Source organism: Penicillium roqueforti (genome assembly GCF_015533775.1).
Source record: "Penicillium roqueforti strain LCP96 04111 chromosome Unknown scaffold_06, whole genome shotgun sequence".
Taxonomy (NCBI): domain Eukaryota; kingdom Fungi; phylum Ascomycota; class Eurotiomycetes; order Eurotiales; family Aspergillaceae; genus Penicillium; species Penicillium roqueforti.
The window spans coordinates 7,072-34,636 of NW_024067570.1; the positions used below are offsets into that span (position 1 = coordinate 7,072).

At 48.6% G+C, this 27,565-nt stretch overlaps 10 protein-coding genes across 10 annotated transcripts; 5 read left to right on the forward strand and 5 right to left on the reverse strand.

The window, feature by feature from the left end:
* Window positions 1-2,717: 2,717 nt before the first annotated feature.
* On the forward strand, window positions 2,718-3,802 carry LCP9604111_3523 (ADP-ribosylglycohydrolase family protein; the record flags this gene model as incomplete). Its single annotated transcript, XM_039071121.1, has 3 exons — window positions 2,718-2,860; window positions 2,925-3,355; window positions 3,414-3,802. The coding sequence occupies 3 exons, from the start codon at window positions 2,718-2,720 to the stop codon at window positions 3,800-3,802; spliced, it is 963 nt and encodes a 320-aa protein (XP_038930186.1).
* Window positions 3,803-5,428: 1,626 nt separating this feature from the next.
* On the forward strand, window positions 5,429-7,440 carry LCP9604111_3524 (epsin; the record flags this gene model as incomplete). The annotated part of the gene is made up of 4 exons (XM_039071122.1): window positions 5,429-5,501; window positions 5,668-5,737; window positions 5,795-6,015; window positions 6,074-7,440. The coding sequence occupies 4 exons, from the start codon at window positions 5,429-5,431 to the stop codon at window positions 7,438-7,440; spliced, it is 1,731 nt and encodes a 576-aa protein (XP_038930187.1).
* A 546-nt stretch (window positions 7,441-7,986) lies between these two features.
* Window positions 7,987-9,318, reverse strand: LCP9604111_3525 (Nif3-like dinuclear metal center hexameric protein; the record flags this gene model as incomplete). The annotated part of the gene is made up of 4 exons (XM_039071123.1): window positions 7,987-8,870; window positions 8,940-9,065; window positions 9,134-9,177; window positions 9,251-9,318. The coding sequence occupies 4 exons, from the start codon at window positions 9,316-9,318 to the stop codon at window positions 7,987-7,989; spliced, it is 1,122 nt and encodes a 373-aa protein (XP_038930188.1).
* Window positions 9,319-9,572: 254 nt separating this feature from the next.
* Window positions 9,573-10,082, forward strand: LCP9604111_3526 (BolA family protein; the record flags this gene model as incomplete). The annotated part of the gene is made up of 2 exons (XM_039071124.1): window positions 9,573-9,792; window positions 9,910-10,082. The coding sequence occupies 2 exons, from the start codon at window positions 9,573-9,575 to the stop codon at window positions 10,080-10,082; spliced, it is 393 nt and encodes a 130-aa protein (XP_038930189.1).
* A 312-nt stretch (window positions 10,083-10,394) lies between these two features.
* LCP9604111_3527 (peroxiredoxin family protein) lies at window positions 10,395-11,165 on the reverse strand (the record flags this gene model as incomplete). The annotated part of the gene is made up of 5 exons (XM_039071125.1): window positions 10,395-10,423; window positions 10,472-10,637; window positions 10,697-10,742; window positions 10,810-10,909; window positions 10,961-11,165. 5 exons carry the CDS (start codon window positions 11,163-11,165, stop codon window positions 10,395-10,397), a joined length of 546 nt encoding a protein of 181 aa, XP_038930190.1.
* A 1,411-nt stretch (window positions 11,166-12,576) lies between these two features.
* Window positions 12,577-14,781, forward strand: skn7 (uncharacterized protein; the record flags this gene model as incomplete). Its single annotated transcript, XM_039071126.1, has 7 exons — window positions 12,577-12,633; window positions 12,684-12,700; window positions 12,769-12,841; window positions 12,905-13,048; window positions 13,100-13,981; window positions 14,031-14,220; window positions 14,270-14,781. 7 exons carry the CDS (start codon window positions 12,577-12,579, stop codon window positions 14,779-14,781), a joined length of 1,875 nt encoding a protein of 624 aa, XP_038930191.1.
* Window positions 14,782-16,115: 1,334 nt separating this feature from the next.
* On the reverse strand, window positions 16,116-17,486 carry LCP9604111_3529 (uncharacterized protein; the record flags this gene model as incomplete). Its single annotated transcript, XM_039071127.1, has 5 exons — window positions 16,116-16,543; window positions 16,600-17,203; window positions 17,255-17,303; window positions 17,361-17,406; window positions 17,477-17,486. 5 exons carry the CDS (start codon window positions 17,484-17,486, stop codon window positions 16,116-16,118), a joined length of 1,137 nt encoding a protein of 378 aa, XP_038930192.1.
* A 190-nt stretch (window positions 17,487-17,676) lies between these two features.
* LCP9604111_3530 (phosphoribosylaminoimidazole carboxylase ADE2) lies at window positions 17,677-19,570 on the forward strand (the record flags this gene model as incomplete). Its single annotated transcript, XM_039071129.1, has 4 exons — window positions 17,677-18,142; window positions 18,193-18,290; window positions 18,340-19,297; window positions 19,374-19,570. 4 exons carry the CDS (start codon window positions 17,677-17,679, stop codon window positions 19,568-19,570), a joined length of 1,719 nt encoding a protein of 572 aa, XP_038930193.1.
* Window positions 19,571-19,947: 377 nt separating this feature from the next.
* Window positions 19,948-22,833, reverse strand: LCP9604111_3531 (uncharacterized protein; the record flags this gene model as incomplete). Its single annotated transcript, XM_039071130.1, has 8 exons — window positions 19,948-21,364; window positions 21,414-21,684; window positions 21,739-21,931; window positions 21,983-22,167; window positions 22,217-22,550; window positions 22,615-22,640; window positions 22,700-22,739; window positions 22,792-22,833. The coding sequence occupies 8 exons, from the start codon at window positions 22,831-22,833 to the stop codon at window positions 19,948-19,950; spliced, it is 2,508 nt and encodes an 835-aa protein (XP_038930194.1).
* Window positions 22,834-24,663: 1,830 nt separating this feature from the next.
* On the reverse strand, window positions 24,664-27,119 carry LCP9604111_3532 (ankyrin repeat domain-containing protein; the record flags this gene model as incomplete). Its single annotated transcript, XM_039071131.1, has 3 exons — window positions 24,664-25,858; window positions 25,912-26,779; window positions 26,852-27,119. The coding sequence occupies 3 exons, from the start codon at window positions 27,117-27,119 to the stop codon at window positions 24,664-24,666; spliced, it is 2,331 nt and encodes a 776-aa protein (XP_038930195.1).
* Between the last annotated feature and the right edge of the window lie 446 nt (window positions 27,120-27,565).

Genomic DNA, 27,565 nt, shown 5'->3' on the forward strand with positions numbered 1-27,565 from the left:
CCTATTATATAGGTATATAGGATACACTCCTTAGTATAGTTATAAAGTAAGTAAATATTAATTATTTACTAGTATTCTACTATTTACTTATATTTATTTAGGTTAAAGATCCTTAATAAAACCGATATATAGTAATACTATAGCTGTAAAGCTTTCGATATTAGATATTCCTATTATATAGATAATATATAGATATAGTTTAGTAAGAGTATATAGCGAGAGGGTATATATATTTACTACTTATTTACTAGTATCTAACTAATAATAATTAGAATCTCTATAATAGAAATGTTACTAAGTCCTAGATAATAATATAGTCCCTAAGGATAAAGAGCTTTATAAGTTTAACTCTTTAGGTAATTATTTAATTCCTTAGGTAGGATTTAAAAAGGCTAAACGCAGCTATAGAGTAAGTAACTTATAAGGTTGTTTAATAAGTTATATAATATATATACTCTTTACTAGTATAATACTAATTACTAACTATTAATAGTATACCTATTATATCTAATCTTCGGTATACTATATTAGTTAATACTAGTAATAATAGTTAGGATAAGAATAGTATTAAGAGTTTAAAAGATTAGAGGAAAAAGGTTAAAAAATTAAGGGAGGATCTTAAATAATAAGAGAGATAGTTAGTACTATAGGAAAGGGAAAATACTCTCTAGAGATAGGGTTATAATAGGGTTACTTTATATATAATAATATTTAATATCTTTAATTTACTAGTTTTATACTACTTTTTACTATAGGGTTATAGTAAATACTATATTTTTTTTATTTTTTATATAGAGAAATACTAGTAAAAAGTAGGATAAGTATAATAATAACCTTTCGCAGGAACTCTACTAATAGCAGCTAAAGTAGGAAAATACTAGTTCTTTACTAGTAAAGAAAGGAAGGCTAGTAGTATTACTCTTCTATTTCCTCTCCCTCTTCTATTTTGTCTCCCTCTTTATTATCCTATTCCTTATCCTCCTCTATAGTACTAATTATAAACAGCTTAAAATTATTATACCGGTTAGTATTAGCTTTATAGTAATAACCTAATACTAGTTAATAAGTAGTAAAAAGATATATTTCTTAATAATATCTTACCTTAACGATTATTTATATCCTTATATAGCTTATAAGGAACCTAACTACTAAGCTCCTTAGATACCTTATATATATTAATAAGGTAAAGCTATTCTAATATTAGTATATAATTAAAACTAGTAAATTAGAAGTAACTTATAGTACTATCTACCTTATAAGGAAGCTCAGGCTTTACTTATACTATAGTAGTAACATTCGCGTTATACTTATCCTAGATCGCAATATAGAACTCTATTAAAGGTTAGAATACTAGTAAAAAAGTAGTAGAAAAATACTATACTAATAGTATTATACTTATCCTATAAAGTTAGATAATTACCTGAACTCGCTAATTTTATATTAGTATACTTATCTACATAATACTTCCTAAGATTATTAGTAGATATAGCAGGAGTCTATAAGGTAAATTAGTATTAGTTTTTTACTAGTACTTTAATAAAGAAATAAAGGAAATATTAAAGAAAACCTATATCTTTCGGGCAGTTAGTATAACGATAAAAGCGCTCGCTAAGGAATAGATCGATTTCCCCCTATATCTATTCTCTATTAGTTTTATTCATTTTATTAGTAGATAAATAGTATACTTATATTAGGATCGTTTAGTTAAGGGAGATCTATACCCTCCCTCGATTTCAGGGTACAGTACCATCGGTATATAGTCTAAATACAAATAACTGTTAGTTTTATCTTCAATCTATCGTATTTCCATCTTTTCTAGGGCCTTTTTATATTATCTTATAGGGTTATACTTACATATATCGCGTACTTTACCATGAGAGCGGTAGTTATATAACAAGTAATGTTGGTGGTTATATAACTAATAAAAAAGTAGTATGGTACTGGTAAGAGAGAAGTGGGTAAGTTGAGGGAAGTGGTAAGGTACTGAAACCCTTAAGGCATATAAGAACTCTTAGCGGGTGGCCTCAGGCTGCTAACCCTACTGAACTCTCAGGCGGGCCCACATGACCTGTGGTCACGCATGTCAGTAAGTATACCGAAGGATACCGGAGGATCTATTGATCCTGAGAATATGCATTGTTTATGTTTTAGTTTATGTAATCAGGCTCCATAAATTGTCAGCTGAGCCAGTACAGAAATACAGACTGATTGAAACCATTGATTGGACGCATACATTTACGGATACGGTTAATCCGACAGAGTTTGTCAGAACGAGAAATACACCAGTTATTGGTAGCATGTCTTGAGATCCACCTCAGTGTCTTTATGTCGGCGGCATTGAAGGTAGGTCACGTGACAGCGTATTGGGGCGCTAAACTCAAAGAGGCAAAACTAACCGCATATAGTAATTCACAGGTCCCAATATTACAGATAATATACAACATAGACCGCTTCGTATCCGAGGTGAGTCAGGCCCACCTAGAATGAGGCTCCGTACTCCATACAACGCATCTCCCAAGACTCATATTGAGTCACGGCTTTATATTTAAGTTTCCATGTTATTATTGAGGTTCTGCCACGGTTTTACCTATAGTGCGTCCTGATGACTCTGACTTTCCAAGGATCTTCCCTGCTAGTATTTAGAAACGAAATCACCCCGCAAGAAAAACATAACAACATCATAATATCACAACATCACATTATCACATTATTACAACATGTCTCTATCATCGAAATCTCGCGCCCAAGGCGCCATCTGGGGTGTCTGCGTAGCCGACGCCCTCGGTGGCCCCGTCCAATTCAAAGCCGCAGGAACATTCGAGCCGATCACATGCCTAAGATCCTGGAAACAACCAGCGGGGTCAGTTCCCATCCCAGCCATACCATCTAACTACAGGAAATACCTCGTAGCTAACATAAACAAGATCCTATTCGGACGACGGGTCTCTAACACTAGCCCTAGCATGCTCATTCAACAAGTCCCAAATGCAATACAACCACACGCTAGCAATCCACAACTTTGTCGCATGGCTGACCAAAGGCCAATTCAGCACAATCAACCGCTCATGGGACGTAGGACGCTCCACCCGCACCTCGCTGAAGCTGTGGTCGAAGCGTGGCATAGACAAAGGTGAACTCGACGTGGCCCAGGCGTTGGTCAATAGCAAATTGGATCACGATGAGTTCTCTGGGAACGGGAGCTTGATGAGGATCGTCCCGATTGGGTTGGTTTACTGGCGGGATTCGGGACTGGCGAGGGAGATTGCTAGAACGCATAGTCGGATTACCCATCCTTCGCTCGCGTGTGTGGAGGCCTGTGAGGCGTACACGGAGTTGGTGTGTAGGGTTATGAATGGTTGGTTTCTTGGTGATGTTTTCTTTGAAGAATACCCGCTGATATACATTGGGTATAGGTCAGACGAAGGAGCAGCTCTATCAAGCGGTCTCTGAGTTCCCATTTACTCATGCTGGTCTGAAGGAGCGCTTGTCGCCATCTAGATACGGAACTATCAGCGACTGGAAATCAAAGGAGCCTCGTGATATGACGAGTAGTGGATGGGTTATTGATACCATTGAGTGTGCCCTGTGGGCATTCTTCAAGTATGATACTTGGAAGGATGGGGCGTTGGCAGTTGTCAATCTGGGTGGTGACTCGGATACTGCAGGGGCTGTTTATGGAGGTCTTGCAGGCTCTTTCTATGGGTTTGACACTATACCTAGTGAATGGGTCGATGGGATGCAGAAGAAAGGGTTTATTGAGAGTATTGCTGGTGCTCTGTCTGATGGGATAGCTAGAGGATAGCATTCTAGGACTTCAATTGCACTATAAGGAATTAACATAATGCGACATTGGCTTCAGGGCTCCTTCCTGTGTAAACAATGTAAACAAGAAGGTGGGCATGTGACAATGACATGACAGGGAAGGTACGGTTTGTTGGGTGTATAAAAGAGCCCCTCCCCCCATTTCTATTCTTCTCTTCTTCTTCTCTCCTCTCCATCTCTCTGACCACCATCTCACCGTAGCCCACGAGACAGCGTCGGCAGAGTGTGCCGTAGCATATGCTGCTTCACCTACCACAGGGATCATAACATTACCATTGTTATGAGGTCCATGTAGGTCTGCATCAAACAAAAAACCGGGCTTTCTCGTGGACGTTCCTGAAGTCGTGGCTCTCATTGCCACTTGACGAGTCCCACGGAATACATGAGCGTAGCCGAGTTGAACTCCTAGACTAGAGTACAAGCTGTTCCTGGATGTAATGTAGGAATCTACAGGGAGACCTGAATGCATCCATTCTCGTCTTGGGGCGATAGATTTCTTAAAATCCGTATGAGGGAGTGATACCATGGATTCCAGACGAGGTCCTCGCAGATGGTTACAACGCGACGTCATACCTCTCAAGCGCGTAAACAAAGGTCTCTTGTGCTGGCCAGGTATATGTTGCCTCTTCTATTACCGTAGATCTCCCTAGATCCCCAGATTTTTCTCTCTTGAGTCTCTTACAGACAGACTTGGTTTCTTCCGGGGTATGTATCACATGACAGGGTCCAATGTGGACCTATCGGAGCGTTGTACTATTCTAGAACAGCAATGACGTAGCCCGGTTCTTCCGTGCGAGACTTTAATATACAACAATGGGCAATACATACTACTAAAATGTATATGACCGTTGTACCAATAGTATCTTGTAATTTCTACTTGACTGTTGCCTGACCAGTTTCTCGCCTACAGACCGCCACATGTGGCGGGAAACATGCCATTTTTTTTATATCTACATAGCTTTGGAGCCAAAATTGGCATAATCCGATAGAATATGTTAAGCAAGATCAATATGTAGAGGTCAGATAAATAATTGCTTATTCTGGGCTATATATAGGGGAAAAAGGAGAAAAAGTAAGATGACGGCGATTAGACCGGACCTCCGGCCACGAGGGCGACGTAGTTATACATACACTATACATGTTAGACCGTTCAAGTGGTATTGGAACTTATTTTTCTTATATTCCAGGGCTTCTTATGATGATAAATGAACTAAGAAACCTTCAAGCCTGAAATTCCAAGTGTAGATCTTAAACAATGGCAGTATAAGTTTGGTCCAAACTGCTTCGTCACTGCCAAGCCCTCTGATTCCCCCCGTTCGAGCCATCCCCTCTCCTCTCTTTCACTTTACATCTTTCATCAGTTGACGATCCACTATTGTTTGCCAATCTTTCTTTTAGCTTCAAAGCTCAAACCCCTGACCCCTTTGGACCGATAGACCAACCTGTCCCTTTCAGAGGAGTAACACGCTTAACAACCATCTTGGGCCGCGACACGAGAAAGAGGCTGTGTGTGCTTGGCAATCTAGTACTCTGCTCGCATCGATTTCCGACCGATTACGATCCATTCTATCCACCTTAAACTTGCGACCGTCGCATCACCGCCACCATGTCTAAAGTCGTACGAAGCGTTAAAAACGTCACAAAAGGATATTCCTCAGTGCAGGTCAAGGTCCGAAATGGTATGACATTCTTTACATCGCATTTTTCGCCGATTATCGAGTTCTGGCCGCATGTTGCAGAACCGCTGTTGTCGCTTGCCCCTGTCTTTTTTGCGGGGGTTGCTTGCTGCAATGCGCCCATGCATTTCGCATACATTGTGACCAAGTCGCTAACTTACTTTTCAAGCCACTAGTAATGACCCCTGGGGCCCTACGGGTACCGAGATGTCCGAGATCGCCGCCATGACTTTCGGGAGGTGAGTTTGTGTCTGCGACCAACTGTGTGAACGTCGCTAATGCCATTTGCATAATAGCCCGAACGAGTTCTACGAAATCATGGACATGCTTGACAAGCGACTCAACGATAAGGGCAAGAACTGGCGCCACGTGCTGAAGTCGCTGAAGGTCTTGGACTATTGTCTCCACGAAGGCTCGGAGTTGGTAGTAACGTGGGCCCGGAAAAACGTCTATATTATCAAGACTTTGCGCGAGTTCACATACGTCGACGAGGAAGCAAGGGATGTTGGCCAAAACGGTAAGTTGGTCCTTGAAAACCAGAGATGTCGCAAAATTGACAGATTGGTGTTATGTAGTTCGCGTGGCAGCAAAGGAATTAACTGCACTGGTACTGGATGAAGATCGTTTGCGCAGTGAACGATCGGATCGCAAACTCTGGAAGACTCGCGTGAGCGGACTCGACGAAGGATACGGAAACTCCCCCGTGGAACCGCCGCGCAGAGAGCGACGCCGACGCAACGGGGACGACGACTCCGACATCGAATACCACTTAGCTATTGAAGCCAGCAAGGCCGAAGCTGAGGATGAGCGCAGGCGACGGGCTAAGGAGACAATGGCGGGTCAGGACGACGAGGCTCTTGCCAAGGCCATCAAGCTCAGCAGGGAAGAGGAGGACCTCCGAAAGCGCGAATTGGAGGAGAGCAACGCGCAATCTCTCTTCGACGACACCCCAGCCCCAGCTCAAGTCCAGCCAACCGGCTACAACCAGGGCTACCAACAGCAAGGTGCTGTGGACTGGTTCGGCAACCCGATCAATGCGCAGCAGCCTCTGTCAACTGGCTACCTGAACAACCAGTATGCGCAGCCGACAGGATTCCAGAATCAGCCCACCGGCATGAATAACCCTTACGCCAATGGCTATCAGACGCAGCCCTCGGCCTTTGATCAGAACCCTTACGGCCAGCAACAGAACAATCTTTTACAACCGCAGGCCACTCTCCAACCTCAGCACACCGCATTTAACCCGAATAACCCTTACGGTGCGGATGTCTTCTCCCAGCAGCAGCAGCAGCAGCAGCAGCAGCAGCAGCAACAACAACAACAGCCCCAGGAGAACTATCAGACGGCAGGGAGCAATAACCCATGGGCCGGCAGCCACTCTCAGCAACTGCAGCCCGCTGATGCCCTCAAGCCCATGCCGACAGGATCAAACAACCCATTCGCTCAGCGCACTCAAACACAATTCAACAACCATGCAAAAACAGGCCCGCCAACACTCAATTCCTTGTCGGAGGACCGTGCAACCAATCAGTTTGCGCAGAACAACTCGCAGTATGGTCAAAGTTCGCTGTTCGCCCAACCCTCTCAGCCCAACCCGATCGCCGGCTTCCAAGCCCCACAGCCACCAAAGAGTACGTCGCCACTCAACCCTCACCACGCTCGTCTCAACGCCCTTCTTGGGTCAGGCGAAGGCCAGGATACCTTCGGAAATGTCGGAGACCTTCGAATCCCCGCACAGCACACAACACCTGGCACATTCGTCAATTCTGCCGGCCTGGGCTTGGACCGCCTACACGCTGCTCCTACGGGAAACCCATTCTTCGGCCAACAATTCACAGGCATGCCGCAGCAGACCGGTTTCCAGCAGCAACCTGCCAATAACAACCCCTGGGCAGGTCAGCAACAGCAACAGCGCGGTGGCGGCAGCCTGATTGATCTGTAGTCACTATCTCGTGGACCTCTTCTTTCTTGATTCATTCCTGACAAGGCCACTCACGCGGATACCATTTATCTCATTTTTCTTTCTGTTTCTTCTGTCATTCGGTCATTCGGGGCTCGGTCGTCTGGTTCTTACCCGGTCTCATTTTTTTCCTTTCCTTCATTTCTATACCTATCGTTGCTCGATACTCACTACAATCTCCCTACATCCGTGAATAGTGGGCTAGTTGAAGCCATGAACGGAAGGCTTAACTGAAAGACCTACGCTTTCTTTTTCATGTCCTCGGTAGCCTGCATTTCTTCGATGTTTGACCTGGGTCCTTCATCTTGTCTTGTGTTCTCTCTTGCCTCAAGACACCTTTTTTTTTGTTTCTGTCATTGTCTACCACTAGGATATCCTTCTCATTTCAACCACTTTCTTGACATATTACCAGACTCCCTCGTACTGCATAGATCTAGCCCTAGTGTGTTGAGTAATGTCTCTAATTGTGACTATATTTTGCGCTTTTCGTTTTGTAGTATTGTTAGATGTCGAAACAGAAGAGCCCGCCTAGTTACCGCGCAAAATCATAATACCATAGGGATCACGATCAGCATCACTAACATGAACCGCAACTTCCTCCCGTCTATAAATCTCCCGAATCTGGACTGCAGCCGCCGATGGAGCCTCACCCAAGGTTTTACTAGCTTGAATAGCCCAGATAGATTCTGAGATAGCATCCTCCCACTGCTTCTTAACTTCGACTAGCAACTTAGGCTGCATCACTGAACGCAGATACCCACGCTCGGAGTTAGTATGCGAAAGCGAGATAACCACAGACCCACGTTCCGTGACAGCCAAAGCCTCATGGTGGCTCATCTCACCCGTCAGCAGGAGATCAGGGAGTTCGCCTCCCTTGAGGAGCACGCCCGAGCCCGAGCCCGGACACATGCCCACTGTGCGGACGGAGATAGCATCAACCGACTGGCCCTGCGGGATGGCGATGGGGATACCGCCCGGCAGGCCGATTCCACGCGCGATATTGTCGATCAGTTCAGTGAGGGGCTGTTTCTCGGCGAATGTCACCAGACGGCCGGCACCGGCTGACTCGAAGCCTTCTGGGATTGTAGCGGGCGGGGATGGGTGGATTGTGGTCATGGTGTGCGGGAGCGCTCGCGAGGAGGGCCCGCGAACGGCGGGGATGGGTGAGTCTGGGTAGGTTGGGGCGGTGTACAGGCTTGAGAGGCTGGTTTCGATGTTGGCGTTAGGTGTGGCTGTAGGTTCGAAGTTGCCTGTTACTACGTCGCAGAGCCAGTCGGCCATGCCGCCGGGGACGGTGTCGACTGCTGTGTGGGGGGAGTAGACGCTGATGCCATGTTGGGCTAGGTGGAGGAGGGATCTTTGTTGGGAGTCGGCGAGGGTGAGGGATTTCAGGCCGCGGAAGATGATTGGGTCTGTGTGTTGTTGGTGTTGTGTTAGGTTTGGGGTCCAATCGCTAGTATGCTAGCTTGGATGCGTCTTACGGTATGCGACGATAACCGAGTTTTGGTTTTTAATGGCTTCATCGGCTACGGCCTTAGTGAGGTCAATAGTGAGGAGGACCGAGTTTTTCTGTATCCGGGATTTGTCGAAAGGAGCTTCGAGCAGCACTGTCATTGAGCGTGTTAGTCCATTGCAGAAGCCAATCAACTGATATTTGAAAATAATAGCAACTTGCATCCTGTATTATCGAAGCTCTTGTCTGCCAATGCCTCTGGGTATCTACATATCAGAGGTTAAATGAAGCTCTCCATGCAATGCGGGGAGCTTGGGGATTAAGCGGGGGGTGAATTACAGCTTTCTCATAGCGCTCACCACAACATTGGTGAATGGCGAGCATTCTGTATATTTCAGCATAGACATGGCAGAGTATCGACGTGTAGCACGAAGAAAATTCATAGATGGATGTTCCAAGCGAGGGTTGCAGACCGAAGAAGAGCAGAAAACGAGAATGAGCCACACACGTGAACCCACCAGCCACAGCCGACCGGAGGCTCTGAATTTGTAATACTAAGAGCACCTGAGCGACAACTCCCATACTTCGCGATAACCTCGGGTTTGGCACTTTATCCCCCTCTCTCGTCTTCTCTCGCCTCTCCTCCCCGACCATATACTTCATGTTCTCCCGCACATCCTCCTTGACCGTCCTGAGCAGAAGCTGCCGCTATCTTCTCCGCCCTCACAATATCCAGCGGTCTTCATTTTCCCTCACCGCGCGCTCCTACGCCGCCTTCAACGCCGCTATGGCCGACACATCTGGAATCACCACCGACTCGCTGAAGAACAAGTTGACTGAAGCGCTGCAGGCGCAGCATGTCGAGGTTGAGGATCTATCGGGTATGGAAATTGAAATTTAAATTGAAGTTTAGAATGAGAACGGCGCTATGACGTCGAAATATTTTTTTTGGCTCCGTTGATCTCCCGCTGACGTGCTGTCTTTTTGGGTTGATTTAGGTGGCTGTGGACAGGCTTTCCAGGCTGTGATTGTTTCACCTCAGTTCGAGAGCAAGACTATGCTTGCGCGACACCGGCTCGTCAATTCCGCGCTCAAGGCCGAGATCGCTGCTATTCATGCTTGGACTCCCAAGTGCTATACCCCCGAGCAGTGGCAGGCTCTGCAGCAGTAATTGGTCTAGGGTGGGGATATGATGGACTATGGACTCGTCCCAGAGGGATATGGAAGAAATTGTACCAGACCGAAGATTGTTCAGGAACGAATCGGCATTGATTCTTAATTGCTCGATTGATTCAACTACAGGCTTGCCTATTTAATTCTGGCATCGGTTCAGGCGTTGGCCGGGTTGGAAAGGATGGAATATTTGTACATTAAAATCCTGCGCTACAAAGTGCCGTGCAGCAAGGATTAAAATAAACTTTGTGCCGCATGCTATATTGGTCTTGTACTATTTGCAAGGAGATTGCAGCTCTATTTAGTGGCTTTAACCGAGCACCTTCTCGGCAGTGGAGACTGTGTGATGTTAGCATAGAACGACACCCTCGATAGAAGAAAGCGTACCTTGGAGACCGGTGTTGTCCGGCTCGACGAAAGCCTCCTTGACCTTTCCATTCTCGACGAGAAGAACGTAGCGCTTGCTGCGGTCGTTGCCGAATATGGCGCTGCTGTCGAAGAGGAGGTCGAGCGCCTTGTTGAACTTGCCGGAGGGGTCACCCAGGAAGCGGATCTGTTGAAATACAATGTCAGCTTGCTAGGATAAAAATACATCAAAGAATGGCAACTTACACCGCTCTTGCCGGAAGGATCAAGGGAAGCAGCCCAAGCCTTGGTCCTATATGATAGTTGCGTCAACAAATGTTCCCACGCTTCCGCGCTGCAATTCGACATGTATAGCTTACACGAAGGGGTCATTGACCGAGATGACAAAAACCTGACCGGCCTCCTTGAGCTTGGGGTGGTTGATGAAGCCGGGAACGTGGGTGCTTGAACACGCAGGGCCTTAAGAATGTCAGTCCGGATCCTATCTATCACAGTAGAGAGTTCACATACTGAAGGCAGCTGGAGTGCCAATGATGACAGCCTTGTTCTTGATCTCCTTGGCCAAATTGACCTTGTTACCGGGGGAGTTCTCGACCAGGACGTCCAGGTTAGGGATGGCGTCGCCCTTTTGCACGAACGCGGGCGCGGTGCTGTGGAAGAGGGAAGCTTGCGCGCGAACGCGAGGGACGTTGGTTGCGATACGGCGGGCGAACATGGTGGGATTAATTGAGTTAGGATGGGATTGAAGTTATATATTGGACCAAGGAATGAGAAGAAGAAGTGTTTGGAATAATGCGGAGAAGAGCAACCTTGGAAGGGCGGTATGTCGAGCTTGGATTTCGTCATGGCCGTTGCATGTATTTTTAGGAACTCTCTTTAGCCTATGTGATATGTATGTATGTCTATGTCTATGCTTTTGCTTGTTTATTTCCATCCTAGCTATCGTCCTTACTTCTTATTTAATGCACATCATCGATATCGGCACAGACACTGACCTTGTGGATACCAGTGCGACCTGCGGAGGCTATACCGCAGGTACCTCCTATATGAGCTGTCACTTATCAGAAGCACTTTTTAAGAACAAGGCGGACTAGCTACCTTCGAATCGGATGATATGAAGTCGCATCCTATTCCGCCATGACGCAGTGGATCCTTGCTCCGTCACACGGTGGATCATAACACCCCTGCTGAAGGATGCAGTCATCTTCGACGTTGTAATTCAACACAGCAAGCGTGAAGATGGGATTGACTCGCGAGGCTCAGGTGATGGAGGTGATTTTGCGCTTTTACGACAATGTGCTACGGTGCAAACTCGTGCGTTGGGCTGTTCACCAGCATCTAGACTATGGACTATGGAGTACGAGGTGCTTCGGTGGCTTTAGCCATAACCACGTAGCAAAGTCTTATGGGGTAGTTCTTGTTCTGCGGTGGAGACTCGTAATAGCATCGCATATTCATAAGATTCAGCATATCCAATATCTTTAATCTTAATCTTAAAAGTGGGAGAGACAGTGACACGATGACAGGGCTGATCACCGATATCAAGCGCATATAAAGACATCATTGGGGGAATTGCTTTCCCCTCCATCTCGTGCGCACTGACAGCCCATAATTCATGCTGCATGTCTCTTTTGATAGCGAATAGGATCTGGTGAAGTTTTTTATTTTTTTCCCACGAACTTGTATACAATACCTGGCTGGTACCTCTCTCTGTTCGGTGTGACCTGCTGGAATTCTGCCCCTCGTTGGTTCCTGGGTGCTGGGAGCATTCAACCTCCTTGCATGGGGAAATAGAAGCTGGAGAATAATATAATACAAACAAAAAGAGCAGCCCTACACAATTGAAGCCCACGGTGCGTTCTGAAACATCGCAGTCCATTGAATGTACCAAGGCAGTACCTCCACAGTAACTTTGGTACTTGGCTCTACCGCTAAAGTAACTGACCGTACCCCCGTTATTATTTCATTTTTTCCCTTCTCCCACCCTCCGACAGGTCTGGCTTTCTATCCCCTCTACTTGTTTTCCGCTGTTGGATGTGAACTGCCATTAGACCTGACATTATCCGCGTTGGGACGAAACCAGCCAGACCTGCCTGTTCGACCGGTCGCGACCCGTCTAGCCCAGCATGGACGGTGGCCAGACCTCTTCCAATCCCGCCCCCGCTGGGAACTCCAGTGATTTTGTTAGTCGTCCGCTATGGCTGTGAGAGATCTTGGCTAACACTATGGATAGGTACGCAAGCTGTATAAGTAAGTCTTGCTTCGCTTCGGACGCATCCTGCGACCGTGTTGGTCTTTTAAGCTGATCTTTTCCACAGGATGCTGGAGGACCCGACCTATTCGTCCATCGTGCGCTGGGGCGATGAAGGGGATTCCTTTGTCGTATTAGAGGTAATGCGCCCGTGTTTTTGTCCAGCTTCGGTCTCTTTGACGCGTGGCTAACTCGGATTCCAGTGCGAGAAATTCACCAAGACCATCCTGCCGAAGCACTTTAAACACAGCAACTTTGCCAGTTTCGTCCGCCAACTGAATAAGTACGATTTCCACAAAGTTCGACAAAACAATGAAGAAAATGGCCAGTCACCATACGGGCAGAATGTAGGCCTCCCAATTTGAAGCTTGATTGGACCGAATCTCACATAACAACAGGCATGGGAATTCAAGCACCCAGAGTTCCGCGCAAACAGCAAAGAATCGCTCGACAACATTCGACGAAAGGCGCCCGCGCCACGAAAACAAACTCAACCGAGCGATGAATCCGTCCCCACGCAACAAATTGATCTTCTTAACCAGCAGATTGTCGCGCAACAGCAGCAGATCCAACATCTATCAGACCGATATGCCCAGCTCACGGTGGATCACCAGCTCATGCTACAGGAAGTGATGCGAGTGCAGAAGACGGTTCTGAACCACGAGAATGTCATTCACCAGGTGATGACCTACTTGCTTTCGGTGGATGCGCGCCAGCGTCGAGATAGCAAGGCCGTGACTTTCCAAGCCCCCGGAACGACAATGAGCCCTTCTCAGGTTGGTGCAGTTGACGATGAACCCTCATCGCCCCTCCAGCAAGCCTCCAAGCTCCTGAATGACATGAACGCCGAATTACAATTCAATATGAACGGCGTCGATCCGATGAACGACCCTCAAAAGACCGTCGTGTCAACTCCCAACTTGGATCCGCATGCGCGAAATGGTTCCCTCCGTCCCGCGGCAACTGTACCGCCAAACCCAGCACTTGCTTACCCTAAAATGGCCGGCGATCTGGAGCAAGTGGTCTATCCCGTGGGCGCTACAAACGGCATCGATCCCATGTACAGCGAGCATATCAACAATGTTCCTTACCCAATGCCCGCCAAGCAGGAGATCGATACGGATGCTCGTCGGCAGTTTGCCGACAACCGGAAAAAAAGCACGAATGTGGACCCTGGCTGGGTGCGCAGCCCTCAGATCCTCTTGGTTGAAGACGATGCCACTTGTCGGCAGATTGGCGGTAAATTCTTGTACTCTTTCTCGTGTGTTATCGATACCGCGGTATGTCATCAGTCTGTCCTATTGACCACAACGTTGCTAATTCCTCTAGTTTGACGGCCTGGAGGCTGTGAACAAAATTCAGGGTGGCTCAAAATACGATTTAATTCTAATGGATATTATCATGCCGAATTTGGACGGTGTGTCGGCATGCCATCTCATTCGCCAATTTGATCGCACTCCTATCATCGCCATGACCTCGAACATCCGAAGCGACGACATCCAGCTCTATTTCCAACATGGTAAGACGAACATCAAAATTGAATCAAGTCTTCCACTAACCCTTATTAGGAATGGATGATGTACTTCCGAAACCATTCACCCGCAAAAGTCTTCTCGATATGCTGGAAAGGCATTTGGATCATCTCAAGATTTCGCCACAGAACCCAGGGATGGAGCCAGTACGACCTTCCGCCGCCGCCGTGACCATGGCAGCTGCAACTCAAAGTTCAACAAACCAGTCGATCAAAGAGGACAGCTCTCCAGGCCAGTCGCCCGCTGGATCGATGAATAACTGGCAGTCGCCCAACCAATTCCAAAATATGCAGGCTGTTCCAACGAACATGCCGGCAGTTCAAGGGCCATACGTTACCGGTCCACCCGCCTACGCTGTTGACCAGAATGGCGTCCAGTACCCAGCACCACCAGTAGGAGTGCCAACCGGGCCTCCATTACGCCCCCCGCATCGCCGTCAGATGTCCGAAATGGGCAGTGCCACCGATAACCCCAACATGTCAAAACGGCAGCGCATGTACTCGCAACCCCAACCCATGCTTGCCGTGCAAGCGGGCCGACCTGGCTAAACCCGGCCATCTCCTCTTCTATTTTCTACACTTCACCTTTCCGCCTGTCCATTGACTCACGATTCCCACTTGTCTATAACGAGGTTCAAAATTCAAATCGTACATTTTGCTACACTCTTCGCGGATTGACCGCACTTGTCCCCCACCTTTACAGGTTTGGCGTTGGTTTTCTTTAAATTGGGTGGCGACTTGCGTGCGACTTTATACAATATATGCGTCAGCGATATCCACCGTGGGCTCATCATGCATTCCATTTCACCGCCGGAGAGATTGTTTCGTCAGGTACATATTTACAAAACATATTATTTTATTCCTCTCATCTGTGTCGGGTCTTCGTTCCAGTGCTAGTCTCGTAAGCTTTATTTCATATATGAATCCAAGGCGGACCCCCACCCAAATCCTATATACAATTGACCGACGCACCATACATCCCCACTTAATCCCACCTGGGTGTATATCACCCGCCCTTCCCGACCCGATTTTCACGGCTCGGGTAGACGAACTGCAGGGCGGAAATAAGCTGTGAGGTCTAGACCGGAGCCCGTATATTAAATGATTTCTACCTTTTTGCGGTTCCAGGAGGGCCCAGACCTTGCCGGCGGAGTTCTGGGCCTTCTTTGTCTGGCCGTTTGTGGCTAATGCTTAGTTCTTTGTTTGTTTTGTTTGCATTCGGGCTTGGCTGTATACTACAACAGCGTCATGTGGACTTTTGATATGCGACTTTGTCTCGCGAGTAAAATTGCTGTTGGATTTTCAAGTTAACGTTGCAGGTGAATTATGGTGTTTTAAGGTTTCACAGGAGACAAGTTTTTCTGGCAGACGATACGTGAGAGAATCAACCCGATAATGCATCTGATCTTATAGCTATATATACATGACTGAGGGGTCTTTAGCGAGTGCTGAATAAGAAGACCTCAGGAAAATCCACGAGGTAGGATATTGTCTTGATCATGTCAGGTACGGATGAGCGTGCTTGCCCTAATTGAGACCGATTTGATGTCTCAGATAGTTAGTATAAATCACTAAGGTTTTTCTCTTTCTGGAAGATAAGATTCCCCTTTTTGCTAGCACCATTTCATATTATGAACTGTCTGTGTCCTAAGGATGGAGGTGATAACGGATTGGATTTATGACGCTTCAGGATTAGTCGCAGCCCCATTACTATTTCTATCACCAAGCTTGAGCTATTATATAGAGAACATAGGCATTGCAAAAGCCCTTAATTGAAAATCAATCGATATAATCTTGTAGGTCGTTACTCATGATGCTAGAATCCAGGATGAACCAAGAAAATCAGACAAAAAGAAAAATCCATATTAAGAAAAAGAACTCGCTTATGCTGTCTTCTCGGCGTCCGGCGCTTGGGATGAATCACCAGTGGGTTCTGACCGTGCATTTCCTGCTTGGGGCTCTGCTTCATTCTTGGCTTCTTCCCCTTCTTTCGGTTCAGTGTCCGTAAGGACGATATCACCGTCCTTGTCACCAGTTGACTCGGCTTTTTCCTGTTGTTCCGTTGCCATGGTAGGAGTAACAGTTGTAGGGACATCGGTGGCACCATCCAAACCGTCTGCGGTAAGACGCACCTCGACGCCTTTACCGTCTTGTAGACCCATGTCTTCCACGCCGAGGAGCATTGGACCACGGGCGTGAGGAACCTCGTCAGATAGCTCTGGTGAGGCGGTAGCAACCGTTTCGTCGGTTTCGACTGATAGTAGGGTTGTGGTGTCCTGTTCCCCAGGCTGTGTAGGTAAAGCTTCAGTGCCTATGCGAAAACATTAGTGAAAAGAAAACCAGTGGCTCGGTTATAGGGTAAAGTACCATCGACTAGTATACCTGCATCGCCATTGGAGTCCTCGCCTTCGAACGAGGCGTTGACTAACCACGGGATCGGAGTAAGTAGTGCACCACCCAGAGATTCATCGCTCCCAAGACCCTGGGCAAACTCAGGGCTTATATATACCCCGGTGCTATCGCCAGGAAGCAGTATCCCGTTGGTTTGAGCAATCGCGACAGCCGGCGTTTGAAATGGGAAAACATCTGCGGAGCTTGTCACTGAGACAACGCGATCAACAGCACGTAGGTATGCGGGTAACGTCCTATAGTGCCTGGTCGGGTAGAGGACTAGCTCTGCGAGTCTCTGGATGGTATGTGGAGGTTTCTCCTCGAAGAAAGTTTTGATCGATGAACGGATGGCGCTCAGAAGAAATGCAAGCGGAGGTGGAAGCTGGCCACCCGCGCTCGCGGGCTGTGGGGGAGAGACAGTTCGCGCTTGGGGCGAAGTTTGGATATCGGCGGGGGATGTGTTTTCCTTATTGCTATTTTCGGGTAGAATGGGGTTCGCCTGGGAAGAATGGTTGGGAAATAATTGCTGGCCGATGGGTTCGGAGCGCGCTTGAGGCATGGGAAACACATTGTATACGATCTGGAGCTACTGGTTAGATAATTCGGTCAGGAATATCGAAGTATAGCGTACGTATTCCAGTCGCTCAATCAATGGACCAGCCATGCCGTTCCATCTTGCTCTATATCAGCGCGTTAGTCTCAGCGTTTTGGGATCTTGACATGCCAGCTTCACGTACAAATCCATGGGGCCGCCATTGGCGGCTGTTTGGAGAGCTTCCTCGTCTGTAATCTTGATATCAGCAAGGCCTATTGCAACTGAGACTGATCATGCGACCGTGATGGGTCAACCTACCTAGAGACATTGTTCAGTAGCTGTGCATGGGGAAACAGAGAGTCGGAGCTGCGACAAGGCGCGGCAGTCGAATCGGTGATTGGCCTGAGCTTATCGATAGCGACACGTGACTCTCCACGAATTTTCGGAGTGGAGGGGCACCGTCGATCTCTTTTACATATCTCGATCAATTGACTCATTTATTCCTTCGATCCGACATCATGTGGAACTCGCCTAAGGTCGGAATCCTTGGCGGCGGCCAACTGGGCCGCATGCTCGTCGAGTCGGCCAACCGATTGAACATTCAGGTCAATATCCTGGACGTCGATAACTCTCCTGCCAAGCAGATCAGTTCGCACGACGGCCATGTGACCGGCTCCTTTAAGGAGCCTGATGCCGTGCGTAAACTGGCTGAGACTTGCGATGTCATCACTGCTGAGATTGAGCACGTCGACACCTACGCTCTCGAGGAGGTTGCATCGAAGGTGCGGGTGGAACCCAGCTGGCAGGCTATCCGGACAATCCAGAACAAGTTCAACCAGAAGGAGCACCTCCGCAAATATGGTATCCCTATGGCCGACCACCGGGAGCTGGTGGACAACACACCCGAGGAATTGGCTCAGATTGGAGAGCAATTGGGCTACCCGATGATGTTGAAGTCGAAGACTATGGCATATGACGGACGTGGTGAGTCATATGTGATGCCGAAGGGTATACATTTTGTTGACAGTATCAAGGAAACTTCCGTGTCAATTCCAAAGAAGATATTCCCGAGGCCCTAGAGGCTCTCAAGGACCGCCCGCTCTACTCGGAAAAATGGGCTTACTTCAAGATGGTTAGTAGCAGTTGAATACCACGCCATGCATGTCTAATAATTTGTACAGGAACTCGCCGTCATGGTTATCAAGACTAAGGACGACGTCCTCTCTTACCCCACCGTCGAGACCGTCCAAGAGGACTCAATATGCAAGCTGGTGTATGCGCCAGCCCGCAACGTCCCCGAAGCCATCAACCAGCAAGCGCAAGCTCTCGCTCGTAAAGCCGTCTCTGCCTTCGAAGGCAAAGGCGCCTTCGGCGTGGAGATGTTCCTCCTAGAAGACAACAGCCTCATGCTCTGCGAGCTTGCAAGCCGAATCCACAACTCCGGGCACTGGACAATCGAAGGCTGCGCGCTATCCCAATTCGACAGCCACATCCGCGCGATCCTCGACCTGCCCATCCCGCCCAAGAGCCTTGAGCTTCGCCAGCCCTCCATCATGCTCAACATCATCGGCGGCGCAACTCCCGACTCCCACCTCAAGGCCACCGAAGCGGCCCTCTCCATCCCCAACGCCAGCATCCACCTCTACAGCAAGGGCGCCGCAAGGCCTGGCCGCAAAATGGGCCACGTCACCGTCACCGCCGCGACTATGCACGAAGCCGAGACCTTGATCCAGCCCCTCATCGACGTCGTCGATACCATGCGCGCCCAGCGCTCCGATATCAAAACCAAGGCTGCCCCCTCCGGTCCCTCCAAGCCCGTCCCCTCTGTCGCCGTCATCATGGGCTCCGACAGCGACCTGAAGACCCTCGTCCCAGGCCTCAAGCTGCTGCGTGATTACTTCGGCATCGAGCCTGAGGTTGAGATTACCTCTGCTCACCGCACGCCCGATTACATGGCCGAGTATGCGGGCCAGGCTGCCTCGCGCGGCATCAAGGTGATCATCGCAGCCGCCGGTGGTGCTGCCCACCTTCCCGGTATGGCAGCTGCTCACACTGCCCTCCCTGTCATCGGCGTGCCGGTTAAGGGGAGCTCACTCGACGGTGTCGACAGTCTGTACAGCATTGTGCAGATGCCTCGAGGTACGTTATTTCCCACTTTACTCTCCTTTTACACCCATTTACTTTGACCCGATCTATATCTAACATTTCATAATAGGCGTCCCCGTCGCCACTGTCGGCATCAACAACAGCATCAACGCTGCCCTCCTCGCCGCGCGTGTGCTTGGCTCTTTCGACCCGGCTATTCAGCGCAAGGTCGAGGCGTATGCCGAGGCTGCCCGTGCCGAGAACATGGAGTTGAAGGGTACCAAGTTGCGCGAGTTGGGGTGGCAGAAGTACTTTGATCAGATGTAGACGGTAAGCACGTAGATATTTGATTTGTGATTTGATATGAATGTGTGGGATTTTCTTACCTTCCCTGGGCTTCTTATATAGTGGAGTTCAGTTTACTTCTTTTATAGACGACGATGAATGACTTTTAAGCTTATTTTACCTTCCACGACTCTGGGTACTTATGTTTCTACTGAGTTAGCTTTGGTCAAAGCTCGAGGTTACTCTGGAGAACGCAGGCAACGATGGCATCATGTATTAGGCTACCATTAACTCATACTACTAGTACAAATAATAAAACATCCGTAGTGCACAAGGGGAAATCATAGCAGGGAAAAAAAAAGGTCAAGAAACAAAGACAATAACATTACGCAAATTCATACCGATTTTGGCCACACAGTTTAGACAGCGGTTGCAAAATTGTTAGCTCCGTTAGTCACGGTAGTATTAGTGACACCATCAGCGCCATGCTTGAAGGAATCACCCAAGGTATGAGGCTTGCCATTGACGAAAGCCTTATCAACCTCATCGGAGAAGCCGCCACGGGGCTGGGATCCGGAGACCCTGTTGCCGTTAGTGACGTTGCCAGCGTTCGAAGTAGCGGCGGCATTTCCACCGCTGCTGCTAGCAGGGCGGGCAGTCTTCCTGGTGATGGGCCCGCCGGATGGGATGCCTCTGGACTCGGCTGCGCTTCCGATGCTGAAGATGGGGGACTCCCAGCGCGCGCCCTTGGCAGCCAGGTCGGCGTACTCGGTGGCCTTGGTGGATACAGCGCCGGGAAGCTCGATTCCAGGGAACAGGGAATCGTGGAGGGTCATGACGGTTTGGACCTGGGTATCACGCTGGGCGGCGCTCTTGGCCTGTTGGGCCTTGGCTTGCATGCGAGCTCGGATGGCATCGGCGTAGCGGGAGAAGATGGACGGCGCATTCTCGGGGTCTTCACGGGCGGCTTCCTGGGCACGCGTCGCCTCGGTGTGGACGTCCTTGGCAAAGAGGTCACCCTTCTTGAAGGCTTCGCGGATCTGGGCCTCGACGACCTTCTGCAGAGCAGGCCTGACGACGCGGAACAGCATGGGCTTGAAGGTGTAAAAGAGCAGCTTGTGGCTGGACTTCTTCAGCTTGATATCCATGTTCCTGATGGTCACATCCACTCTGTCAAGCTTGAAGAAGTGCTCCTTGTCGCTCGGCTGGGCGGTAGAGGCAGCGAGTTTCACGCTGAGACCGTCGCCGCCGAGGAAGATGTCCATAATACCGCGATCGGTGATGGTGGGGAAGCCCTCCTTCTTCTTGATGTAGTATCCAACATCGCGCAGATCCATCTGGATACCAGACATGGAAATCATGATCTTATTATCACTCTTGTTGGAGATCTTCTTGCGGCCCCAGCGGAAGTAGTTGTCGCTGCCGAACTCCATAACGTTGGGCATCAAGTTGTCGCCCTCGAGGCACAGGTTCTCGATTACAACATCAACCATGGGATCCGCTACTTCAATACGGGGGATTGGAACATAGCGGACGTTCTCGAAAAATTGCGGAATGATGACATCGCGGAGATCCCGAAGAAGATCCGGCTTAAAGGTAGGCCTGCCACTGGAATCGTGGCCCAGATCCTTGAATAGCTTCTGGAACGACTCGGCAAGGGCCTGGTTTTGCACGTCCTGCTCAAATTGGTCACCCAAGAACTTGACCTCGTCGACAATGCGGTCGGAGTAACCGCGGTAACGCTCGCGCAGGAGGTAACGGCCCTTGTCGTAAAGATCGTTCCACTGGCGGTTGCATTCCTCTTCCATGATGAAGCCCTGTTCGCGCAGAGATTTGCTATGTCCGGTCAGCTTTTATCCTGGGGAAAATCATCTAATTCACATACCGAATCAAGTTGCTGACGTTCTTGAACCAGTTTCGGAGTTCGGGGTCCTTCTCAGCCTCACGGTAAATGGCGTTGAGCGATTCGAAGAAGCCGTCTAGAGAGGTGTGGTTGGCAAAGCGTTCGATAAGAGTGCGCAAATTGTACTGAACAGCCTGAACATCGTCGCTCTTCAGGACGTCACGGGCAGAGCTACTGCCCTCCTTGGAAAGGTCTCTGGTGTGTCCGGCGTATTGCTCAGCCATGTTCAATAGGGTCTCAACGGCTTGCTGGTCTGCATAATTTGTTAGTAAATCTTTGCCGTCGATATAGATTGTGGGTGACTTACAGTCTTCATGACCCTGGATTTCAATGATCATCTTCTTCAGGCGCCAGATGGTCTGCTCGCGACGCTCCTTGGGAACTTTCTCGGACAAGTAAGCCTTGGTCCTGTCGGATAATTCCCTCTTCTTGCTCTGCGGCGACACGCCAGTCTCTTCCTCGGCAACCCCAGCGGAAGCGGAAGCAGCGCTTCCCTTATCCTGAGCTAAGTGTCAGTATGTGCCGAATTATAGCGCACTAGGAATACATACAGCCTTGTTCTTCTTAAATTTGGACTTTAGGTCATCCTTGGAGACATTGGGTTTCTCGTGCCACACGTTGTCCTCTGCAGGTTGGTCGATCTGCGAAAGCTCATCCTGCGAAGGGCGAACCTGGTTGGCGGCCTTTTGAGAAGCATCGGCCGCAATGTCTTTGCCCAGTGTCATGGCGTCGCTCACTGCGCGTTGTTAGGAATGCCCGTGATTCGCGAACGGAAGTTCACTTACGTAGTTTTCTAAACTCTCCGTTGGTGATCATGAGCGTGCCCAGGGTCTTGAGGCCATCAATGGCCTTGCTAGCATCTTGCTGACCGGCTTCCTTGTCGATGGGGAGCCCAGGGCGATTGGCATCCGCATTGCCAGTGGACATCCTCTGGGCTTGCCAGACAAAGTCTTGCAGGAGGTTACCCTCGTTCTTGACCAAGAGCATATTCTTCGCTGCGTCGATGACATTGCGCAGATCTGCCACAAGGACCTTTCCATCGCGTGAGAGCTCCTTTGGTGGAGATTTGAGGGCCTTGGAGTTCAAGACACTGTTCAAAGCAATGTCGCATTGCTTGTTCTGTGGGAGGAGACCTAGTTAGCATTTGTGACAAGGCCATTGGCGGTAGGAGATTGAGACGGACCGAGGGGAGCTTGCTATTCTTGAAGGCTATAGCAGACACAGTTAGTACAGGAATGGTCAATTGGAGGATGTGAAGCTGGACTTACCATGGTAGATACCAAAGAATTGAAGCTTCTGGTTGATATCCTGGAGATTCTCTGTCAGTGTGGTTTCAATGGAGTCGCATTGTCATCCATACCTTCTCCTTCTGTTTAGGATTTGTGGGAACGTTCACAGACATGATGGAAGTATGTATATCAGACCAATGATGAGGGGGTGAGGTATTATGTATGGACTAAAAGACAGGGTCAGAGATGCCGTTTGCATACAGGACAAACGAGAGTCACTCACTGACAATTAACTATATTTATTGAACCTATGTAGGCACAAAACAAGGGGTATCACTGGAATGAAGGAAAATGTGGTAAGGGAAAGAAAAGTCAAAGTAGGAGGGAAGGGATGACGGAATATAAAAGACAAGGGACAATAGCGCCATTATGATGAGCTGGACACCAGAACCAGGCCCTGCCACCAGGAGCCCAATGCGATAAAAAGAGCCTCCGTAGGGACTGCTACGGCGGTGATCGACACCTGACGTCACTCTGTCGTGGCACAGCTTGGCCACAACTAACACGGACATCTGCTCCCTCCCAGTCTCGTTGGGATTTTCTTTTGTCCCTTTCAGCCTAGAACGTTGCAGCTATATTTGATTTGCTGGGTGGGTGCTCTATGGGTTGTGTCATATGTAAGGTGTAAGGTCAGATTAACCTCCACCTGGATGGGGTACCCCGTACGTACCCAGCTCCAGATTCACGTCATCCACTTCCTTAGCTGCATAAGGTTAGTGTTCCTCCGAGAGCTAGGGGTATAGATTCCCACCCAAAAGCCCATACATCCCCATAAACCCTAAGATCTACAACTTCCAAGGTTGATGGGATCGAAGTCTTGGCACACGCGTTCCATCATCATCCATGGATGTATGTGGGTCCGCGATATCAGACTCTGCTCAACTTGACGTCAACACTTCGGATCTTCAATACGACATAGGGGAAGAAACTCAATTGGATTCCTGCTTTTATCCTTGGTAGCGGTATACAGGCTATCGTTTTTGACGCGCTTAATGTAGTTACAATTCTAGAAGGTCAAACTTGCAGCCACAGCCAAATAAGGGGGTGTGGCTTCTGTGGGGCTGTGCACCCACTCCTTACCGGATTGAGAATAGCGTTTCCATTCCGGATCCACCTCCTTGTCTTTATCTTGAGTCTGATCGAGTTTATTTGATTTACATAGTACTAGTATCAACAGAAATGGCCCATTTCCGTACATCTTTGATCCTCTATTGCATTATTAGTCAGTGCCAACTAACTAGTTAACTATGATAGTTGCCTTGTTTCTGCAGGGATAAATATCGGGACATTCATATCAGATAGAATGCAGCGTACAGAGCACACGCCTACACACCACACACGGAATGAAAAGGGTTTTACAGGATGGTTACTGTCGTCTGTATGACTATGCTTACTAGCTAACCTGCTTAGATGGTTAGTGTTATTGTGTCGCTCTTGTCTTGTCTGCTAGCCCAGACTGCCTATCATAGATATCCCTATTCACCAAGTAGTATGTAGTCAGTTATGAACACGTACCATGATTATATCAGAATCCTACAGGATACCTAGATCTCGGGAGCAATTGCTCCCAACATTTTATACTCATTTACATTTTGATATGGGCTGTGTTACCGTCTGCATGGTTGTCTGTTCTATGACTCTATGGATCGGCGACTATCTACTGTTTGCATTATTTACTTCGGAGATTCTTTGTTAGATAGCTAAGCGAGATGTTCGAAGCTTGCAACGTTTGTCGGTTATATCAACTGGCTGCTTCTACTTTACACTTTCTTCTTTCCTTCTCCTCGTCTTAGTTGTTTCGTTGAATGTATTCTTTCTCTTTTTCAGATCGACATGGCGCCTCACAGACTGCCTAGTTTCAGCTGTGAAGTGACCCTCCCATTCTTCAACACGTGATTTATCCCCAGAAATCACAGTGATTTATCCCCAGAAATCACAGTGATTTAGGTAAAATCCTCTGAAGCGAGGCGGTCGGGAATAACAGAACCTTGATCCGAATCGTCTAATTCTGAATCTGATTCTGAAGACCTAGGCGCCCACGCTATCGACTCGGGATCGGCGCCATTGTCAAGTAGCCGCTTTACAACTGCCTCATGGCCGGTCTCAGCCGCTAACGATAGCGGCGTCTGGCTATAAGTATCCGCTAAGGTAGGATCGATACCCTTCTCAAGTAGCAGCTTTACGACTGCCTTATGGCCATTTATAGTCGCCCATAATAGCGGTGTCTGGCCATCATTATCCGCCAAGGAAGGATCGGTGCCCTTCTCCAGTAGTAGCTTTACGACTGCCTCGTGGCCTTTCTTAGCGGCCCACGATAGCGGCGTCTGCCCATAAGTATCCGCCAAGGAAGGATCGGTGCCCTTCTCCAGTAGCAGCTTTACGACTGCCTCGTGGCCCTTCTTAGCCGCCCACGATAGCGGCGTCTGGCCACGATGATCCTTAAAGGCAGGATCGGCGCCCTTCTCGAGTAGTAGCTTTACGACTGCCTCGTGGCCTTTCTTAGCCGCCCATAATAGCGGTGTCTGGCCATTATTATCCCCTAAGTCGGGATTACCGCCCTTCTCGAGTAGCAGCCTAACAGCCGCAGCGTCTCCGAAATTCGCAGAGTTTAGCAGGGAGTTTCCGAGTTGGTTCACTGATACGTCGCTGTCGTCGCTGTCAAGGCTGCTATCACCGTCCGAGAAATCTAGAGCAACGGAACACAAAGATCCAGCTGATCTAATCCCTTCGGATTTTTTAGAGTCCGCCTCTTTATTGCTGTCAAAGTTTCGTGGTACTGCAAATGTTGCGAATTGTTCCTGGTGGAAAGCCACGTGGTTGTGAAACCCCTTAGCAAAAGGTCCAATCGAGAAGCAGAATGGGCAGGTTTGTCTGTCATCGGCTACCGTCGTCTCGGCTATATCCAGGAGGTTTTCGATCTGCTGCTCATCTAGACCTTTGTGGCAGTCTAAAAAGTGTTGCAGCAAGCCGTTTTTCGATTTGGAGCTGAAGGACCTGTGTTCGAAGCATCTCCATATTCGGCGGTGGACTAGCCGTTCATGTTCAAGCCACGCATGCCGACTGGCGTGCATGCGGTCGGCATCTGAGCATTCCTCGTAGGTACATACGTACGGCTGGAGATCTTGTCGGATATGTTCTCTAACATTCATTAGAACGATGCTCCTATCCTGTCAATGATCTTAGACACTTACTGCCATGACTTTCCTTTTCCTTGTCTCGACGGACAAGCCACCCAGCAATACTGACAAACAAACTCTGGCTTCGTGGCCGCATCGGGAGGAGGTGGAGGTAGTTCTGGGGAATTTCCGTCAACATCGTAGGCTGTTGTCGCATAGGAAAACACGGTCTCTGTATCCAGCTGGTCGTCCAATTCATGGCTATACAAGGAGAAATCGGTTCCTGAAACCAGGGTTTTTGCCCCTGGAGTCGGTAGGGAACACCCTGAGATTGAGGGTGTGGTTGGAGGTCCAGAAACAGGTCTCGCAGGCTTCACGAGAGTTGTGAAATTTTGTTGGGGGGCTAGCTCATCCGTAACGTGTGAGAGCTTGAGAGCATGTCTCCGCCAATATGCAAAATACTTTCTGCGGTTGGTGATTGCTTTTGCTAAGCGATCTTGTAGAAAATCGTCGCTATTTAACAGGCGATCCCCACCATTTAACACATCGAAACACCCGTCACTTGGGTTTCGTGCAGGTTCAGTAACGAATTCCTTTGATGACGGACGCAGGCGCAAGCGATTGAGTGACTCTTGTACATGCCGACAATCGAAGATGGCATACGCCGAGAACAAGTCTTTCCCGGTTTGTGGATCCTCTTCTTTCATCAGAAGAGCTTTGTTGGTGAGAGAACGATATCTCGTGTTGCGTATCTTGAAGGAGAGCTTATACAGGTGCTCCATGATATCTTTGATTTCATCGAGTCTCTCAGCTAGTTCTGCAGACTCCAAGTCACTGCTGGTGCCACTAGTGTCACTGTTGTCCTCAGCATCTTCGTCGGGACCATGTGTGGCATCGCCACCCTGTTCGTACGGTAGGCGAAGACCTGTGGTGATCTCGGCACCTGGACAATAACAGTCAATAAGGGGTTCCAACTAGAGATGATAGGAGGTGTCATAGGTGTGGCACAACGTACTCTTTCTCAAAGAGTCTTGTAACTCTCCCATGAATTTGAGGACGGCTGCTCGTAGCACCACCGAGTCTCGTAATCTAGCATCAAGAGAATGCCGGCCTCTCTGTAAAGCGCCCAGGTTGCCAGCCCAAATCTTGAAGCGGGCATATTCATTTTCAATTGCTATTGGCCTCATCTGTTTCTTGAACTCATCCGAAGATGTGCGCAGCGATCGTGTCAGAGTATCGAAGCAACTTAGACAAGAGGTAGAAAGAACGCCGATGTCATCCATGGCTTGGGTTTCGATCTTAGAGGTTTAGGAAATCTTGTTTCGTACACCTCGTGAGAATCACCTTTATCTTTCGTAGTTGATGAGTTGCAAACTTGTTAGTGGACTCGGGCCTAATGGAACCAAAGGTGTATCCACGCGGTTCGCCGAGGTTTTCTCCAATGCCTGATCACAATCAAATTTCCAATAATGGAAGGATGCGAGTGAATGTAAAAAGACCATTCGTTTGAACTAACGCCAAGAGCTGCGTGTTGGTGGGGTCGATGCCACGACAAAAGGACGTGCGGCTGAGATCGACTGTTGGAACTTGAGAGACTCCACGTTAACAAGTTTCCCTTGGGAATAACTTCTTAGTTCTCTTGGGAATAACTTCTTAGTTCTCTTGGGAATAACTCATAGCTCGATCGAGGGAAGAGGGAAGAGCCTTGTTTCTTTCATGTTGATTTATC